This window comes from Ranitomeya variabilis, chromosome 6 (genome assembly GCF_051348905.1).
Source record: "Ranitomeya variabilis isolate aRanVar5 chromosome 6, aRanVar5.hap1, whole genome shotgun sequence".
In the NCBI taxonomy this organism is placed as follows: Eukaryota; Metazoa; Chordata; class Amphibia; order Anura; family Dendrobatidae; genus Ranitomeya; species Ranitomeya variabilis.
Window position 1 is genome coordinate 142,596,346 of NC_135237.1, and position 20,946 is coordinate 142,617,291.

The window sequence follows — 20,946 nt, forward strand, 5'->3', positions numbered from 1 at the left end:
ATAGCTCTCAAAATGTGGTGATGCAAAAACTATTTTTTGTAATAAAAAGCGTCTTTTAGTGTGTGATGGCTGCCAATCATAAAAATCCGCCAAAAAAACGCTATAAAAGTAAATCAAACCCCCCTTCATCACCCCCTTAGTTAGGGAAAAATAATAACATTTTAAAAAAATGTATGTATTTCCATTTTCCCATTAGGGTTAGGGTTAGGGCTACGGTTAGGGCTAGAGTTAGGGCTAGGGTTAGGGTTAGGGTTGGGGTTAGGGTTAGGGCTGGGGTTAAGGTTGGGGTTAGGATTTCAGTTAGAATTGGGGGTTTCCACTGTTTAGGCACATCAGGGGCTCTCCAAACGCGACATGGCGTCCGATCTCAATTCCAGCCAATTCTGCTTTGAAAAACTAAAACAGTGCTCCTTCCCTTCCGAGTTCTCCTGTGCGCCCAAACAGTGGTCCCCCCAACATATGGGGTATCAGTGTTCTCAGGACAAGTTGGACACCAACTTTTGGGGTCCAATTTGTCCTGTTACCCTTGGGAAAATAAAAGCGTGGGGGCTAAAATATCATTTTCGTGGAAAAAAAAGATTTTTTATTTTCACGGCTCTGCGTTATAAACTGTAGTGAAACACTTGATGGTTCAAAGTTCTCACAACACATCTAGATAAGTTCCTTGGGGGGTCTAGTTTCCAATATGGGGTCACTTGTGGGGAGTTTCTACTGCTTAGGTACATCAGGGGCTCTGCAAATGCAACATGACACCTGCAGACGAATCCATCTAAGTCTGCATTTCAAACGGCGCTCCTTCCCTTCCGAGCTCTGCCGTGCGCCCAAACAGTGGTTCCCCCCCCATGTATGGGATATCATCGTACTCAGGACAAATTGGACAATAACTTTTGTGGTCCAATTTCTCCTGTTACCCTTGGGGAAAAAAAAATTGCGGGCTGAAACATCATTTTGTGGAAAGAAAAAATGATTTTTTTAATTTTCACAGCGCTACATTCTAAACTTTAGTGAAACAATTGGGGGTTAAAAGTGCTCACCACACATCTAGATAAGTTCCTTAGGGGGTCTTCTTTCCAAAATAGGGTCCATTGTGGGGGGTTTCCACTGTTTAGGCACGTCAGGGGCTCTCCAAAGGCGACATGGGTTCCGATCTCAATTCCAGCCAATTTTGCATTGAAAAGTCAAACGGCGCTCCTTCCCTTCTGAGCTCTGCCATGTGCTCAAACAGTGGTTTATCCCCATATATGAAGTATCAGCGTACTCAGGACAAATTGCACAACAACTTTTGGGGTCCTATTTATCCTTTTACCCTTGGGAAAATAAAAAATTTGGGGCAAAAAGATCATTTTTTGTGAAAATTAATATGAAATTTTTTTTACGGCTCTACATTATAAACTTCTGTGAAGCACTTGGAGGTTCAAAGTGCTCACCACACATCTAGATTAGTTCCTTAGAGGGTCTACTTTCCAAAATGGTGTCACTTGTGGGGGTTTCCACTGTTTAGGCACGTCAGGGGCTCTCCAATCGAGCCATGGGTTCCGATCTCAATTCCAGCAAATCTTGCATTGAAAAGTCAAATGGCGCTCCTTCCCTTCCGAGCTCTGCCATGTGCCCAATCAATGGTTTACCCCAACATGTGGGGTATCGGCGTACTCAGGACAAATTGTACAACAACTTTTGTGGTCCAATTTCTCTTGTTACCCTTGGTAAAATAAAACAAATTGGATCTGAAGTAAAAATTTTGTGAAAAAAAAGTTAAACATTCAATTTTTTTTAAACATTCCAAAAATTCCTGTGAAGCACCTGAGGGGTTAATAAACTTTTTGAATGTGGTTTTGAGTACCTTGAGGGGTGCAGTTTTTAGAATGGTGTCACTTTTGGGCATTTTCTGTCATATAGACCCCTCAAAGTCACTTCAAGTGTGAGGTGGTCCGTAAAAAAAATGGTTTTGAAAATTTTGTTGCAAAAATGAGAAATCGCTGGTCAACTTTTAACCCTTATAACTCCCTAACAAAAAAAAAATTATGTTTCCAAAATTGTGCTGATGTAAAGCAGACATGTGGGAAATGTTGTTTATTAACTATATTATGTGATATAACTCTCTAATTTAAGGGCATAAAAACTAAAAGTTTGAAAATTGCAAAATTTTCATAATTTTCGACAAATTTTCGTTTTTTTCACAAATAAATGCAAGTCATATCGAAGAAGTTTTACCACTATCATGACGTACAATATGTTACGAGAAAACAATCTCAGAATCATCAGGATCCGTTGAAGCGTTTCAGAGTTATAACCTCATAAAGTGACAGTGGTCAGAATTGAAAAAATTGGCCCTGTCACTTAGGTGAAAACAGGCTTCGAGGTGAAGGGGTTAAAATTGCCAGCTCGGCACAGAAAAAAATAAGCCCTCAACCGACCCCAGATCATGAAAAATGGAGACGCAACGAGTATCGGAAAATGGCACAATTTTTTTATTTTTATTTTTTTTTTTAGCAAAGTTTGGCATTTTTTTTCACCACTTAGATAAAATATAACCTAGACATGTTAGGTGTCTATGAACTCGTAATGACCTGGAGAATCACAATTGCAGGTCAGTTTTAGCATTTAGTGAACCTAGCAAAAAAGCCAAGCAAAAAACAAGTGTGGGATTGCACTTTTTTTGCAATTTCACCGCACTTGGAATTTTTTTCCTGATTTCTGGTACACAACATGGTAAAACCAATGATGTCGTTCAAAAGTACAACTCTTCCCGCAAAAAATAAGCCCTCACATGGCCATATTAACGGAAAAATAAAAAAGTTATGGCTCTAGGAAGGAGGGGAGCGAAAAACGAACACGGAAAAATGGAAAATCCCAAGGTCATGAAGGGGTTAGTCCGCAGCGTTTCCACACAGAATTTTCCGCACCATTAGCACAGCATTTTTTTTTACCATTGATTTACATTGTACTGCAGATCTGCAGCGTTTCTGCACGGTAAAAACGCTGCGAATCAGCACCGTGTGCACATACCTTGAAGCTACCTGGGTCTGGCCAGCTTCAGAGAAAGCCCTGCACTCTTCTGATGCTGCCGGCAAATGCAAAACTGCCTCTGCTAACAGCACTGGAAAGCACGCAGTATGGAGTATTGGTTCATCTACGCCACCGACCCAAACCGTCAGTCTTCAGGAGCTCATCGCCCACCAGCATGCAGCGGGAACAAATGAGACAATCCTTTTAAATATATGTGCTTTAAAATATATACTCTGATTTTACAAGATAACTATGCTTGTGCCATGTTCATTTCTTAATGCCTAAAGAAATGTGACCTATTTTACTGCACAACATATACGGAAAGATCTCAGATCATTCACATTCTCTACCTGAATCTGTTACGTTGTGTTTTCTGTTCTAAAGGATTTTTTTAATTATCTGCAGATATATGTTGTTCCTATCAGAATGGCAATCATGGTGAATCATTGGGTATGGGCCTGGGTGAGGAGTTGGGCAGTACCTGCATTGTGCAGCAGGTGCCACTGTTGCGCCTTTTACTAGGTGTAATGTCTTATACAATGTTGATTAGAAAAAGAGTAAAAAATGTCATATTGTTTTCCAAAATAAATTATAAATATAATTGTTTATTTTTACTACTTATGTTATGTGTTTAACAATTTCCTATGATTAGCGACTTCACATTTTAGCGCAAAATGGTTTTGATTGTATTAATATGAATCACTATTATGTCTTTATAATGCTGTTGCAGGTCAACACTGAGCTCATATTAATTTATTTTACCAGGAATAGAAAATAATTAATTACCCACAAAGTAACATTGTTAATAAGGTTTAAAAAAATGACCCAGGTCCATCTAGTTCAACCTATTATCCAGCGGTGTAAGTTGAAAGCACAGGCGACCATTTGTAATGTACGTTACCAGCTGCCATCCATCTGATCCTCTAGTGGCGTATTTAGTGCGGTCATTTTTAAGTTATCATGCTCCAATATTGAAAACTAATTATCCCTTTGCTTCTTATATATTAAATTACAATTGCAATGTATTCGGCCTAAAGCGTATGATGATCAATTTATAATAGTTTATCGGCTTGAGAAACCAATATGAGTTAGATGCCGTCTCAGCCGAGCTGTCTTGTGTATGGGGAGAGGGGAGTAAGCCATTACCAGAGTCATCTGACCGTGGCCTATCTGCCTACAGAACCAATGGATGGGGAGGAAAAATCAAACTTCTCGATCCTTTACCCCAACAGATGGGATCATGGGAGATCAGTTGGAAGGCACCTTATACGTTAGATGGTTGGCCAATCTCCCCAAAATGTATATAGGGGCACCAGACAGGGAATTCATACCAAATACTAAAGGTAGCATGAATTAGACACTGATTGTTGCAGCCATGTATATTTTACCCTGAAACATTGCAGCATTACGGGAGCATGCATCTCGGATGAGGCCACACTCCTTGTGTGTATAAGGAGAGATCTGTCGTTCTAGGGGTGAGCCGGGTGCGGAATAGCAATTTTTTCATGGATATTTACAAAACCTATTTTTTTTCCCCCCACTAAAATGTTGCTTTGGCCCCAAATTTTTCATTTTCACAATTGGAAATGGGAGTAAATCGACCCCACAGTGTGTTATTTATTTTTGACCATACGTGGCAATACCTCTTATACAAAATAACGACCTAGTTTATGAACATTTCTCGTTTTTTAAGTTTAACTGAGTATTGGAAAATGATAAGGAAAATGGGGTTTATATACAACTATAATGCATAATATTCTGCTGCATAATACACTCTGCCCCAAAAGAGCAAATCTTCCCCTCCTGATCCCAGTTGTTGATTTACTAGAACAAAATATTCAGAAAATAAATTCACACACTGCAGTTAGGACACCGATCAGAGCCTGGACAGAATTAAATCACTGATATTTTAATTTTGGAGCCCAAACTTGGCTGCATGTCAGAATTCAAGAGCTCCCAAGGTGTCCAACAGGAAACCCTCCGACAAGTGACCCAATTTTGGAACTTAGGCTTCTTTCACACTAGCGTCGGGCTCGGCCCGTCGCAGTGCGTCGGGCCGAGGTTACCGACGCTAGCGTTGTATACGCCGCACAACGGGGGCAGCGAATGCATTTTTCCTGCGCATCCGCTGCCCCATTGTGAGGTGCGGGGAAGTGCGGGGAGGTGGGGGCGGAGTTCCGGCCGCGCATGCGCGGTCGGAAAAAGCGGACCGTCGGCAGCAAAAAACGTTACATTTAGCGTTTTTTTGTGCCGACGGTCCGCCACAACACGGCGCAACTGTCGCACGACGGATGCGACGTGTGTCAATCCGTCGCAATACGTCGCTTAATGTTAGTCTATGGGGAAAAAACGCATCCTGCAAGCACTTTTGCAGAATGCGTTTTTTCGGCCAAACGACGCATTGCGACGGATTGCAAAAAACGCTAGTGTGAAAGTAGCCTTACTCCCATCAGAGATTCATCTAGGTGTACTTCACTGAATATTTCTAACATTGTATGGTGAGAATGAAAAATTTCATTTTTCTCAACTAAAATGTTGCTTTTGCCCCAAATTTAGCATTTTTACAAGAAGCAATAGGGAAAATGGACAATATTTCTCCTGAGTATACCAATACCTCATATGTGGTCATAAACTACTGTTTGGCCCCACTGAAACACTCTGAAGGCAAGGAGAAACTCGTGTTGGAGTGCAGATTTTGCTGGAATGGATTGCAGATGCCATGTCACATTGATGAGAAAAAGGAAGGTGTGCTCCAGTTTCTTCAGAACTCAATATTTATTAGAAAAATTCTTCTTAAAAAACAATGGCAATGATCAAAGTTCACATGGTAAGATATAGTTAAGGGTTTCAAACGCTCAAGGCGTCCTTTATAGAACTATACATGAACAGGTCCTCTACAACTTTTTTACAGAATGTGACTAATAGAAATGTGATTTCAAATCACACGACAAACATGCAAATCACTTTGAAATTCCATATGCAAAAAAAGAGTAAAAAACAAGAAAACAGAAAAATTACTTAATATATAAAATCATGCTAATACATGCATATACGCAAACACAATTGAGAGAAGGGTTAATGATGAAACACAAATTCCTTGCGACCCTTCAATCCCGCTGGATGACATGTTCCCAAATAGAAAATCCAGTATGACTCTCTGGTCATGGGAAATCCCTTGACGTCGCCTCCTCTCAATTGATGTGCAATACGTCCTATTCCAGAAATCCTAAATGAAGTTGTGCTTTGATGACAATGAATAAAATGCCTGGATGCAAATGAAATGGCATGATTTGAACTAGAAAGAGAAATAATGCCCGTTACGTGTTCAGAAACTCTGACCTTAAAATTACGGGTGGTACAGGTTTGTGCTTCTCACAAAATTAGAATATCATCCGAAAGTTAATTTATTTCAGTTCTTCAATACAGAAAGTGATATATATATAATATATATACACTCACTGGCCACTTTATTAGGTACACCATGCTAGTAACGGGTTGGACCCCTTTTGCCTTCAGAACTGCCTCAATTCTTCGTGGCATAGATTCAACAAGGTGCTGGAAGCATTCCTCAGAGATTTTGGTCCATATTGACATGATGGCATCACACAGTTGCCGCAGATTTGTCGGCTGCACATCCCTGATGCGAATCTCCCGTTCCACCACATCCCAAAGATTTCATGTTGTTTACGCCAAATTCTGACCCTACCATCCGAATGTCGCAGCAGAAATCGAGACTCATTCGACCAAGCAACGTTTTTCCAATCTTCTACTGTCCAATTTCGATGAGCTTGTGCAAATTGTAGCCTCAGTTTCCTCTTCTTAGCTGAAAGGAGTGGTACCCGGTGTGGTCTTCTGCTGCTGTAGCCCATCTGCCTCAAAGTTCGACGCACTGTGCGTTCAGAGATGCTCTTAGGCCTACCTTGGTTGTAACGGGTGGCAATTTGAGTCACTGTTGCCTTTCTATCAGCTCGAACCAGTCTGCCCATTCTCCTCTGACCTCTGGCATCAACAAGGCATTTCCGCCCACAGAACTGCCGCTCACTGGAGTTTTTTTCTTTTTCGGACCATTCTCTGTAAACCCTAGAGATGGTTGTGCGTGAAAATCCCAGTAGATCAGCAGTTTCTGAAATACTCAGACCAGCCCTTCTGGCACCAACAACCATGCCACGTTCAAAGGCACTCAAATCACCTTTCTTCCCCATACTGATGCTCGGTTTGAACTTGAGGAGATTGTCTTGACCATGTCTACATGCCTAAATGCACTGAGTTGCCGCCATGTGATTGGCTGATTAGAAATTAAGTGTTTACAAGAAGTTGGACAGGTGTACCTAATAAAGTGGCCAGTGAGTGTATATATATATATATATATATATATATATATATATATATATATATATCTCAAAGTCCAAAAAAGAAGGCAGCACTCCATTTTCCATATAACTGTGCAGAGTTTAATCAGACCACATGTCTGTGCAGCGACGTTTCGGCTCTGAATGAGCCTTTCTCAAGCCTTGAGAAGGCGCAGTTATATGGAAAATGGAGTGCTGCCTTCTTTTTTGGACTTTATGCATTTATATATTATATTATGTTGTGACGCCCGGGAGACCAGTGTAAGTGATTTAAGGGCTTCCTGCAGGTTTAAGGCAAAATCTCTCACGCCCTCATTAGCTTTTTGTTTGCAATTAAAGAATCGTACTTTAGCTTTGCTACTAGTAGTGGTTTCAAATGTAGCTTTTAATCCAGCAAATATGCGTTCAACAGTACCTTTTAGATCAGTTGCCCATGCCGTGACTTCTCGCTTAGCATGGCCACTTAACTGCATCATCAGGAGACTAACAGGCTGAGCTTCACCCACGGGGAACATATCAAAATGAGCCAGCATCTTTTTCCCTGAAACCGTCAAGGGTATTAGGTTCACCTTCATACATTGGAAGCCACGGGCCACCCGGGGTATTTGGCATCAACACCGACATGATGGGCGCCACTCCTTGCACTGCTGCGCTGCCGGGCTCTCTATCGACACTCTGTCTTTCAGCTGCATTAGCGTCGCCGCGTGCTGCGGCGTCTCCTTGCTGCGACATACTGTACCCCCTTAGTTAATCCAGACCCCTCCGGTCCCAGCTTCCGTCTAGATAATGTAGATTCGTTCCTCTGTGCACCAGGATGACAATGACACGCCCCCTGCTGCCTCTATCTGCCGCACGCTCTGTGATGGTGGATTTTGAAGTTTTTCAGTTAGACTGGGGCTTGGGTAATGACGTAGCTCGATTAACAGTTTTGTGCCTAACGGTTATGAGATGATCACATCGGGATGGCGGCCATTTTTACCCCATTATAACCAATGGAGAAAAGTCACTTTCAATAGTTTTCAATGGGGAACGGGATTTTCTTTAACAAAGTCAATTTCCAAGATTTTTCATCCAAATTTTCACAGTTTCAGACTCCAATTACGGCACACAATACCCGGTGTACGGGCTGGCCCAATCCTGTTCGTGACGCCAGTTGTGACGCCCGGGAGACCGAGGTACCCAGCACCAGATCAATGAGGTCCGTCTCTTAAGGGGGATGTCACTAGTGGCTTGACCCGGTGCTGTGGCCTCAGGCGATGCACAGTATAAGGGATATCATGAAGGAACAGACACTTACTTGATCAGCAGCAGGTCCTCTCAGCTGTGATGACCCCGATCCTGGATCGATGGCTATTGTCCAAATGAAAGACTGAGGCGCTGAAACGTTTAACCAGTTTACTTCAACAAAAAGGGATTTGTGACCAACACTGTCACCGGAGTCTGTATAAGAACTCTGAAATTACTTTGACCCTGTCAGGATTTCCACCTCTTATTATGCGCAGTTTCTGTGTGGCCCTGCTGCTGTATGTGAACTGGCTGCCGGCCCAATCTGTCTCTTCTATGCTCTGGTTCGACGGACAACCCGAGTCCTTTTTGTCGGCTTACCCCCTCTGGGAGTACCGCTGAACTCTGTGTCTGTTGCTGCGTCTTACCCTGGTGAAGCTGATATCACCTCACTTCCTTCCGGTTGCTGTATTATATGTAATGAATATAGCCACGGATCCGGTATCCGTCTCTGCGCCCATTCTGGGTAGAGGTTATTGCTACCCGGTTCTCACAATGTCCTTTTTCTCTATTCCTCTTTTCCTACTATGGGTATTACGGGCCTATAATCCGTCATAGGGCTGTTAGGAGTTCAGTTATACGACCTCTCACTTTCAGCTCCTCAACCCAACTGCCAGTCTTTTTCTCAGACCAGAATAGATCAAGGGGAGTCTCTGGAGCTCCCCCTTCTGGCCGGAGATGGTAGTGCAGTCTTGCTATTCTAGTATTTGTATTTGGTGTCAATAACTATTTTTGTGGCAAATACCCCTAGGGGCGCCACATTATATATATATATATATATATATATATATATATATATATATATATATATATATATATATATATATATATATATAGTCAAAAAAACTAAAAGCAGCATAAAATATATATATATACACATATACATATACACACACACACACACACACACACACACACACACACACACACACACACACACACACTAGATGGTGGCCTGATTCTAACACATCGGGTATTCTAGAGTATGTATAGTAGTATATAGCACAGCCACAGCCTACGCAGTATATAACACTGCCCATGTAGTATATTGCTCAGCCACGTAGTATATTGCCCAGCCACGTAGTATATTGCCCAGCCAAGTAGTATATAGCACAGCCCACATAGTTTATAACACAGGCCACGCAGTATATAACACAGCCCATGCAGTATATAACACAGCCTACATAGTTCTAACACAGCCCACGTAGTATATAGCAATGTGGGAACCATATCCCTGTAAAAAAAAAAAAAAAAAGAATTAAAATAAAGAAAAATAGTTATATACTCACCTTCCGGCGGCCCCCGGATCCAGCCCAGGCATTTAGCGATGCTCCTCACGACGCTCCGGTCCCAAGAATGCATTTCGGCAATAACACATGATGATGTAGCGGTCTCAAGAGACCGCTACGTCATCTCCGGTCATTGCCGCAATGCATTCTTGGGACCGGAGCGTCGCGAGGAGCGGGAAAGGCGCTGGAAGGTGAGAATATAATGATTTTTTATTTTTTTTATTATTTTTAACATTAGATCTTTTTACTATTAAGTAAAACGTTGGTCTCGCAGGGTTAATAGCAGTGTTTAAAGGACTGCTAGACCGCAATGGGGGCAGTGACTGGAGGGGAGTAGGGAGGGGGCACTGACTGGAAGGGAGTAGGGAAGGGCGAATTCGCGGCCGGACTGTGCCCGTTGCTGATTGGTCGTGGCCGGCCGCGACCAATCAGCGACGCGGGATTTCCGTGACAGACAAACAGATGGAATTGACCCTTAGACGATTATATATATATATATATATATATATATATATATATATATATATATATATATATATATATATATATATATATAATATGTATTATAAGCACAGTGATCTGTTTCAAGTGTTTATTTCTGTTAATGTTGATGATTATGGCTTACAGCCAATGAAAACCCAAGATTCATTGTCTCAGTAAATTAGAATAATTAACAAAAATCACCTGCAAAGGCTTCCTAAGCGTTTAAAACAGTCACTTAGTCTGTTTCAGTAGTCTTCACAATCATGGGGAAGACTGCTGACTTGACAGATCTCCAGAAGGCAGTCATTGACACACTCCACAAGGAGGGTAAGCCACAAAAGGTCATTGCTAAAGAAGCTGGCTGTTCACAAGGAACAGCTCAATTTAAAGACCATTGTGGGTAACCCTTTCTTTTTCATTTATCACAACATTTCTTCTTTTCTTCCTCCAGATTAATAGCTTCATTACAATTTCTAGTTATGCGAGTCAGCTCCCCTACTGGTATGGATCTGATTTTATTTTGTGGATGACTACTCTTGTCATGTAAAATGGTATTGCCCGATAGGGGCTTTGAAAATGTAGATGTAGTAATGTTCCTTCCTTGTACCTCCTCCAATTGTAAATCCAGAAAAAAAGTAGAAGACAATTTGGCAGTATGTGCAATGGAGAGGTTAAATTGGTTGGAATTAATGTACTGAATAAATTCTGGTATGGCAGATCGACTCAAGACCAAATGATCAATGTGTCATCAATGTAACAGCCATACCAAAAGATGTGCAACAAAAACGGCTTGTCGATCGTGTACCGGAGCTTCTTCTCCCAGTAAGCGATCACAAAATTAGCGAGCGAGGGTGAGTGTCACCCACCCATTGACACTCCCCTACAATGTAGCAAAGCAAACATAATTGTGATTCATCAAGAAGTGTGTTAACCTGGATCATGTACATACACAATTCTGATGGATAATCACTATATTTTTTAGGTAATTTTCATGTGCTGTGACATCACAACTTAGCCATGAAAAATGGTTCCTCCAGATAATGTCGGTGAATTGATCAGAGACATCTCTGGAGTCTTTAAGAAAATCTGGGGTTCTCAAACATAATGGTTGGAGAAGTGAATCCAACCATTCACTCAAGTGTTCGGTGTTACAGCCAATTTCCCGAGATTATCGGTCTCATTGGTGGTGGTGAAATATTTTTGTGGATTTTTGGTAGTGCATGCATAATAGGAAGCACTGGGCGATCAACTTTCAAAAAATCCACCTGTGCTTTGGAAAGTACCCCCAAAGAGAACCCTTCAGCCGCCAATTTATGCGCATCAAACTGCAATTTGTTTGTAGGATCATGAGATAGTTTCTTGCAGTGGTTCCGTCCTGCAGAAGAGAATTAAGCTAACCTCTATATGTGTCAGTGTCCATAACTACAACAAGACCACCCTTGTCAGCAATTTTAATACTTATTTCAGACATCGGTTTTAATTCATGGACTTCTGCAGACTGTGAAGGATTTAAGTTGGAATTTTGTCTGCTGCTTCTTGTGATCATGGAATTTCAAAGTGATTTGCATGTTTGTCTTGTGATTTGAAATCACATTTTTATTGGTCACTTCCTGTATAAAAGTTGTATAAGACCTGTTCATGTATAGATTGATAAAGGACGCCTTGAGCGTTTGAAACACGTAACAATATCTTACTGTGTGAACTTGTAATGTATTCCTCTATGGGTGAGCTGGTTCATTTTCTCTTTTTTATTTCATTGCCATGTCACATTAGCAGTGTCACTGACAAACTAGAACTGCAGACCCCTCCACCTCCCTCCCCCCAAATGGACTTAATTTCACAAAGATTGAGCCATGAAAATGAAAAATCATGTTTATATTCTACCAAAATGTTTTGGTCCCAAAGTTTCCATTTTCACAAGGGGTATTAGAAAAAAATGAAGTACACGATTTGTTATTCAATTTCTCCCAAAAGTGGCAATATGTTTTATGTGGTCAGAAATAGCTGATTGGGTATACCACAGGACTCAGAAGAAAAGGAGCACTATTTGTCTTACAGAGCACATATGTAAATTTGATTGGAATAGATTGCACGTGCCATTGGAAGAGCCCCTGAGGTGCCAGAATAGGCAAAACCAGTGTTTTGCATAAATTGAGTAAAGTCCATGTAAAATGTATTACACTCAAACTGTTTGGTAGCGTTTTTTGTTTAAACCACAGCATGCTGTGGGCATGGGATTTTTTAAATTGAGTAAAGTCCATGTAAAATGTATTACACTCAAACGATTGGTAGCGTTTTTTGTTTAAACCACAGCATGCTGTGGGCATGGGATTTTTTTCATAGGTTTCTCTATAGGACTTGGAAAACACAATGTTCCAAATGTAATAACATTTTTTAAAAAAATCGACCTCTGAAAAGACTTGTATGAAAAAAAAATGTTAGGTACGACTTGTCAAAAAAACTCCTATCTCACACTTGCTATCCACTTCTAGATTTGTGTTTTCCTTTTTGTTATTCTGTCCCAGAACAATGAATGTTTTAATTTTTCCATCCTGTAACTTGTATTTGTCTTTTTAGGTGGAGAACACATTGACAAATCAAGAAGATCTTGAAAGGAAGATAAAAAGTCTAATATTCACAGACTCAGATCTGATTGTGTCACCTATTATAGACAACCCAAAGGTAGTTTATATTCTGCTACTTAATAGGACCCATATATGACACTCGCAGGGTACCTAGTGCAATAACAGTAATGTCTCTCCACACCAAATGTTAGATCAAGGTGGGAGAGTTTAAAGGGTTGTTCCCAAAAAATCAATTTCTCCCATATCCATGGTCCCTAGATGGGGGATCTAAAATCCTGACAAGGGGGTTCTGCAGCCTCCACTGAAGTGCAGCAGAAGTACACGAGTGACCTCAGCTCTACTCCCTGTCTATTGTAGTGCTAGAGAAAGCCAAGCGCTGTACTCTGCTCTCTCCAGCACACCCCCCAAAAAATAAATAATAGTGAATGTAGCACAGACTGAGCATGTGTATGTCTACTTAACTCACAACAGGGCTGCGGAGCTCTAATCTCAGGATGGCTAGGTCTGCCAGCAGCTGGACCCCCAGCAATCCGCATGTTAATCCCTTTTGTCTGGGTGTTGAGAGAACTTGATTTTTTGGGAATAACTATTTAACTGGAGGTAGACTTGAGAAATTTGACAGAATCATTCAATTATTAAAGCTATTTTATTCCTCCCTTTAAGATTATAAAACCAACTCCAGTAAGATTTGATGGCAAAACATTGTCCCTTCCTGCATATTCAGGTAAGAAGTTTTATGTTTTACCTACTTAAACATTTCCAATTGTAAAATCTGCATTGAACCTTTTTATTTATAAAAAAACAAAACAAAAAACTTTTAAAAGGGTTACATCACAATATCCATCACCTGTTCACTCATTGGTGGAGGTCCGACTGCTGGAACCAACACTGTTCAAAGGAATCTGGAAATCTGTTCTTGTGATCAGTGTGTCGGACCCTCACAATCATACATTAACCCTTCCTGTGTACCTAGGTGATTAATGTGGTTTGTGGGATAACCCCTCTAAAGGAATACTACTCTGAGCAATCCCTCCATTTTTTTGTTTTCGGTGGTTTCATCCATAGTATATTTTATAACAAATGCAATTGTGAGCCTAACTAGTTAAATGTTGTAAAATCCCTTTTCATAATATTCCTTTTGAAACATTTATTGCGGCCAATGTTATAGCTCTTGCTGAACGTTTTAGCGGAATCACAGCCATCAGTGTTGATATCGGGGATATAAAAGATCCTAGATTAGTAACATTGGATAGTTAGCCAGACAGATAGGATAGGTATTGGCTTAACAGGAACCTGTCATGTCCAGAAACTCTATTTACCTGTAGATATATGGTTAATATGCAGGGAAATAGCATTCAGTTCATGCCAGGCTTACTGGCTACAGGGAGAAAATTAACTTATAGCATCCCTGCAGCCGCTGGCTTCCACTCGTTGTGGCGGAGCAGGGAGCTGTTAGTCATTGCTCCCTGCACCGTAAGTGCGGCTGTTATCACTCCCCTGCACTTTAATTGGCAGCTAGCTTTGCACACGTACAACGTTTAAAAACCTGCACATATGATCAGCATGTCGTTTATACAGAGAAATAAATAGGAAGAATCTTTTTAGTATTTTCCGAGCGCTTTTTGAGGCGGTTTTCAGAGCAGTCCCACTCCAAACACACCTGAAAAAAAGTCATGTGAACATGCCCTACAGGACAGTCTGTCTTTCCTTTATCCACGTTATTGAGCTTGCTGAAATCAACAGTTTTGCAGACATTTGATCTGTTCACCATTAAAAATGAGCTTCCTTCTTGCTGAAGGAAACAATGTTCTCATTTGTGACCAGTTAATCCCACCTAGGATGGCTGGATGATGTACATGCCCTACAGCGCGTGTGGTCCTAGAGCTGTGCCGATTTTGGCTGTTTGCGCAGCTTGTGTGAATTCTCTGCTTCCAATAACTATTGTTCTGTGAATGAACACAGACGATTACATGAAGCCATAGTGTATCGGACATGAAGGCTGCCTAACTGGCCGTCCACAGTCCTAACTAGTAGCCACACATTTCACAGGGCGTTCAATCAAAAGCCTGATCAGCCACATCCTGCCTGCACATCACATACCGCTTCTCTTTGACTTTGTTCCTCAGCTGCTTAATTCCAGAATGTCACAGTAATATTTCAAACTTTTTATTTTTCTTCCATCTGTGTTTTTTTTCTTCTTCTGTATTTTGGTCATGTCTTTTGTGAACACGCCGATGACTTAAAAAAAATAAATTCCATCCAAAACATTGCTATTTTACATTTGTTCACACTTGAGTTTTTTGTGTTGATTTTGGATCAGATTCTGCAAGAAAATCTACATGAAAAACCACTTTAATTGCTCTTTAAGCTTAAAGGGGTTGTGCACTACCCTGACAACCCCTTCTCAATCACTATGTTCCCCCACCTTATATTCTTGTGTGTTGTGATCCCTGAGACCAATCAGCGTCCGTTAGTTTCTCTTCCTTCGCACTTAAAGGGGCTGGGTCACGAACAAAATTTATTTTAAGCAACAGATCTTGGAATAAAAATAAACTCCACATTTGAATGTGTTAAAAAAAAATAAAAAAAAAAAATATATATATATATATATATATATATATATATATATATATATATATATATATATATATATATATATATATATATATATATATATATATATAAATAAATGTTCCTGTCCCAAGGTAATCTTATATATGTGACCCAGTGTACCGGCCGTGTCCGACCTTGCAGGGACATGGTCTGATCATACCACAACTCCTGGGCAGAGGAGGACACAAGAGAATACAGACAGGACAGCCAGCAGGGGATCGCAGTTGATTCTTTCTGTGAGGTAAAATATGAAATGTTTTACTTCCAAAAAGAATCATTTGTGAGCCATTCTGTAATGTGTGTTCTTTTTTTGTGTCCTCCCCCACCCAGGAGCTGTGGTATGATCAGACCATGTTCCTGTACGGTCAGACACAGCCATTAGGCTAGGTTCACATTGCGTCAATGGCAATCCGCTGACGGCATCCGTTACACAGCGGCACTAATGGAATATAACGGATGCTTCAGCGCACCCATTGACTGCCATTATGTAGCGCATTGCTAGCGTATGTCATAATCGGCATGCGTTAACGATGTGCCGTCATTCTGTGACGAACCCTCGGACGCAGTCTGCAGCGTTTTCGGGGCCGTCACCGATAGTGTAGGTGGAGCATCTGCGCTATCGCGATTGCATAATGCAATCTTTAAAAGGCACTAGCTTTGGTGCAGTCCATTTAACGCATGCGTTGAACTGACTGAACCAACGCAATGTGAACCTGGCCTTACACAGTACACAGCAGGGGCACATTATAAGATTATCTCAGCACAGGAACATTTTTTTTTAAACACATTCAATTGTGGATATTATTATTCCAAGATCTATTGATTAAAATATACTATTATTTGTGGCACAACCCCTTTAACCCTTTCTTGACATGAACCGTACATGTACTGCGGTAGCTGCGTTCCCGCAAACAGCAGTATATGTACTGTGGTGCGATTGCGCGTCCTCATGCTGAGCGCCGCTGCGATCAGGTGCGGGTGTCAGCTGTGTGTTAGAGCTGACATCCCGCAGCAACGCCCACGATCGGTGTTCGCACCGATTGCGAGCATTTAACACATCTGATGCCGCTGTCAGTAGTGACAGCGGCATAGATGTGATTGCTTTGTCCTGATGGTCTCCATGTAGACCCCGGCCGCAAGATGGACGCGGGGTCCTTCGGGGTTAGAGATGCTCCCGCCAGGTCCATTCCCAGTGATGCTTTGCGGCAATAACTCGTGATGACGTAGCGGTCTCGCGTGATCCTACGTCATCTGGGGTCATTTCGCACAGCATTACTGGGAACGAAGCTGCCGAGAGCATCGCGAGGATGGGGAAGTTTCGGGGGCCGCCGGAAGGTGAGAATAGCACAATTTTTTTATTTTTTTAAATTATATTTAACGTTCTATCTTTTTACTATTGATGCTGCATAGGCAGCATCAATAGTAAAGCCTGTCACTGATTGGTCGCGGCCGGCCAGGCGCGACTAATCAGCGACGTGGGATTTACGTTACTGTCTGTTTGTTTGTCTGTAACGGAAATCTCATGTCACTGATTGGTCGCGCCAGCCGGCCGTGACCAATCAGCGAAGCGTGGTTCAAATCCCGCGCCTATCGCTGATTGGTCGCTGGCGGCTGGCAAGACCAATCAGCGACACAGGATTTCCGTTACAGACAAACAAACAGAAATGGACCTTAGACGATTATATATTTTATATATTATATAGATTTAAAAATGTAACTGCTATATCAAATGAAGCAAAAAAAAAAAACATGCACAAAAACTGCCAGCAAAAAATTATTTTAGAATTTTTTTTTTCTCTACTGTCAATTTCTCAGCCTGAAAAAGTAGCGTAAAAAAATCTAGATAAACATAGTCATACTAGATGGTAGCCCAATTCTAACTCTTCGGGTATTCTAGAATATGTGTGTAGTTTATTTATGAAGATTTTAGAATAACACATTGAATACACAAGATTCGGCCAACCGCGACCAATTAGCGAAGCGTGGTTCAAATCCTGCGCCAATTCGCGGCTGGACTGCACTTGTCGCTGATTGTTCACGGTTGGCCACGTAGTATATAGCACGGCCAAGTAGTATATAGCACAGCCACGTAGTATATAGCACAGCCACGTAGTATATAGCAGCCCACGTAGTATATTGCACAGCCACATAGTATATTGCACAGCCACGTAGTATATTACACAGCCACGTAGTATATAGCACAGCCACGTAGTATGTATCACAGCCACGTAGTATATAGCACAGCCAAGTAGCATCGGGTATTCTAGAATATGTATGCGTAGTGTATAGCACAGCCACGCAGTAGATTGCGTAGCCCACACAGTAGATTGCGCAGCCCACGCAGTAGATTGCGCAGTCCACGCAGTACATTGCGCAGCCCATGCAGTATATTGCGCAGCCCACGTAGTATATTGCGCAGCCCACGTAGTATATTGCGCAGCCCACGTTGTATATTGCGCAGCCCACGTTGTATATTGCGCAGCCCACGTAGTATATTGCGCAGCCCACGTAGTATATTGCGCAGCCCACGTAGTATATTGTGCAGCCCACGTAGTATATTGTGCAGCCCACGTAGTATATTGCGCAGCCCACGTTGTACATTGCGCAGCCCACGTTGTACATTGTGCAGCCCACGTTGTACATTGTGCAGCCCACTTTGTACATTGCCCAGCCCACGTTGTACATTGCCCAGCCCACGTAGTATGTTGCGCAGCCCCCATTGTATATTGCGCAGCCCACGTATATAGCAATGTGGGCATGATATTCCTGTTTAAAAAAAAAAAAAAAAAGAATTAAACTAAAAAATAGTTATATACTCACCTTCCGTTGGCGCCTGGATCCAGGAAGCGGTTACCGACGTTTGGGATCCACCGAAGCTCCGCCGAGCTGCTCGCGCCTGCCGCCAACTTCCGTTCCCAGGATGCATTGCGAGATTACCCAGATGACTTAGCGGTCTCGCGAGACCGCTAAGTCTTCTGGGTAATTTCGCAATGCATCGCCGGGAACGGAACATGGCGGCCAGCGCGAGCGGCTCGGCGGACAACGGAGGGTGAGAATAGCAGGTTTTTTGTTTTTTTATTATTTTTAACATTACATTTTTTTTACTATTGATGCAGCATAGGCAGCATCAATAGTAAAAAATTGGGGATACACAGGGTTAATAGCAGCAGTTACGGAGTGCGTTACCCGCGGCATAACGCGGTCCGTTACCGCCGGCATTAACCCCGTGTGAGCGGTGACCGGAGGGGAGTATGCGGGCGCCGGGCACTGAGTGCGGGGAGTAAGGAGCGGCCATTTTCTTCCGGACTGTGCGCGTCGCTGATTGGTCGTGGCAATGGTCGTGGGCGTTTTGCCACAACCAATCAGCGACTTGGATTCCATAACAGACAGAGGCCGCAAGCAATGAATATCCGTGACAGAAAGAAGGACAGACAGACGGAAGTGACCCTTAGACAATTATATAGTAGATGGATCTGTATTTGAATGGTTTGGCCTTTGCACATTAAATGTGGTCACAGTGCAGTAGAAAGCTTTGGGGCTGGTAACTTCAAGGGCATATGAACATGTCCACACATACTATCCACTTTACATAGCGCTTTTTAGTTCTCCTTTAAATTGCTTCTTCCCCAATTATATTTGTATTTGATGTGACAAAATACAAAAACCTGATTATTTAGGATCTCTACACACGTGTAACTGTAAACATTATTCTGTTATTTCTGGAAAACAGATAATACACATTAGGAGGCATCTTCTAACCAAAAGCAAAAAAAAAAAAAAGACTTTGAAGGTCATAAATGAAAGCAAAATAATAAAGCAACTTCCTTTATTTTAATATATGGAAAACTAAATTACAGAAAAGTGGCAGAAATACCATCCTCTGCCTATTATTCAAATATTGAATAATATGAATGAACAAAGAAATGGCATAATGCACCCAAAATGACAGCATAATGCACCGATCCGCACCAGCAGAGTGTTTGTAATGTTGGATGGAATTCTTTACTTGAAGTAAAATGCAAAACCTTTACAGTGAGACCAGCTCCCTATATCACGTAGAACATTATTTCTCTTTGAATATTGTTATTTTAGCATTGCTTAGACTACTATTACTCTTACAATGTCACCTTTTTGTGTGTCTGAATGCAATCAATTACTGTCTGCCCTTGAAATCTAGAGCAGGGGCATACCGAGCTCTCAGTATTGGATGGACAGCTCAGCTACCCAATCGATTGCTGCGGCATGCTGAGCTGTCATTGTCTTGATTTACAGTTTAACCGTCCAATCGGAGTTAGGGTGTTGCCTGAGCTTCATCCATTTGTCTCCTGTTCGGATAATTACTTGGCTATTTAGCCAGCTGTGTGCTTCAGACTAGTGCCAATTGTAGCTTCTTGCTCACTGGTGTCACAGGGGTTACTGCGACAGTGTGTAGCCAGAAGAACCCAGCATCTGATTGTCCCTACTCCACCGCTGAGAAGAAGCATTTCTCCTTCATTTAAATGGTGGTTATTCCTTCTGGCAGAACAGGGGTTAATCGGCCATGTTGGAAATCTCTGTACTCGCAGCTGAGCCCAGTAATCAACTTCTTTCCTCTTTATAATCTCAGCTCTGTTGTAAATCCTTGTCAGAGCTAGCTTTTTCTGCATGGCTTCTGGAGGGAGAGGTGTTCATTTGAGAAAGCGTGTTGGAGGAGTTATCTGTGACTGTTGCATGGTTTGTATGTGTGGTAATTCCCTATCCTTCTCTATTTTGGTTTATTCCCCTACCTCCATGTCCTTGTGCATTCCACTGTTAAATGTGAGTGAATATATTGTATGCCTGGAGTTTTCTGTTAATGCTTGCTTGTGTTGCCTTGTTTTCCTGGTTGGTACACTATGGTGCACAGTAGTGCCCCTCTTCCTAGGCTTGGGGAAGAGAACAGACAGAGGGCTGACTAAGGAGATAAGGCAAGGGTGGAGGCCCCTGCATCTTCACCTTCAGAATTATCCCTGGGAATAGGGTGAGTTACTGCACCTCCTAGTGTTAGGGAAAGGGAAGGAGCCCCTGGTCACCCGATAACTGTATCGTGAAAACTGGTATACGTTTGCCTTGATATGTGCTCTGATCTACTGCTGTCTGACCTTGGCCCTCATTCTGACCATCCATTTGCTTTCACCCTTTGCTTGATCTGCTATCTTTCTGGTATTTTGACTCCTGGACCGTGACCTGACTATTCTTTTGTATCACCCCTCTGTGACGTACCTTCTTGGCTTCTGACCTTGGACCTTTTGAATACCCAGCCTCTTGGCTTGTCCGTGAGTAGTGACAAGCGTCACAATTACTGTATGATCACTGAAT

The 20,946-nt window shown here is 42.0% G+C and overlaps 1 protein-coding gene across 2 annotated transcripts in view; it reads left to right on the forward strand.

Moving 5' to 3' along the window:
- Positions 1-20,946, forward strand: part of ULK4 (unc-51 like kinase 4) — a 1,043,381-nt gene that overhangs the window by 65,712 nt on the left and 956,723 nt on the right. For both annotated transcript variants that reach the window (XM_077269069.1, XM_077269068.1), the window contains exons 13-14: positions 12,989-13,093; positions 13,660-13,720. In XM_077269069.1, coding sequence (XP_077125184.1) covers positions 12,989-13,093; positions 13,660-13,720 — 166 coding nt within the window. The remainder of the gene's footprint in view (positions 1-12,988; positions 13,094-13,659; positions 13,721-20,946) is intronic.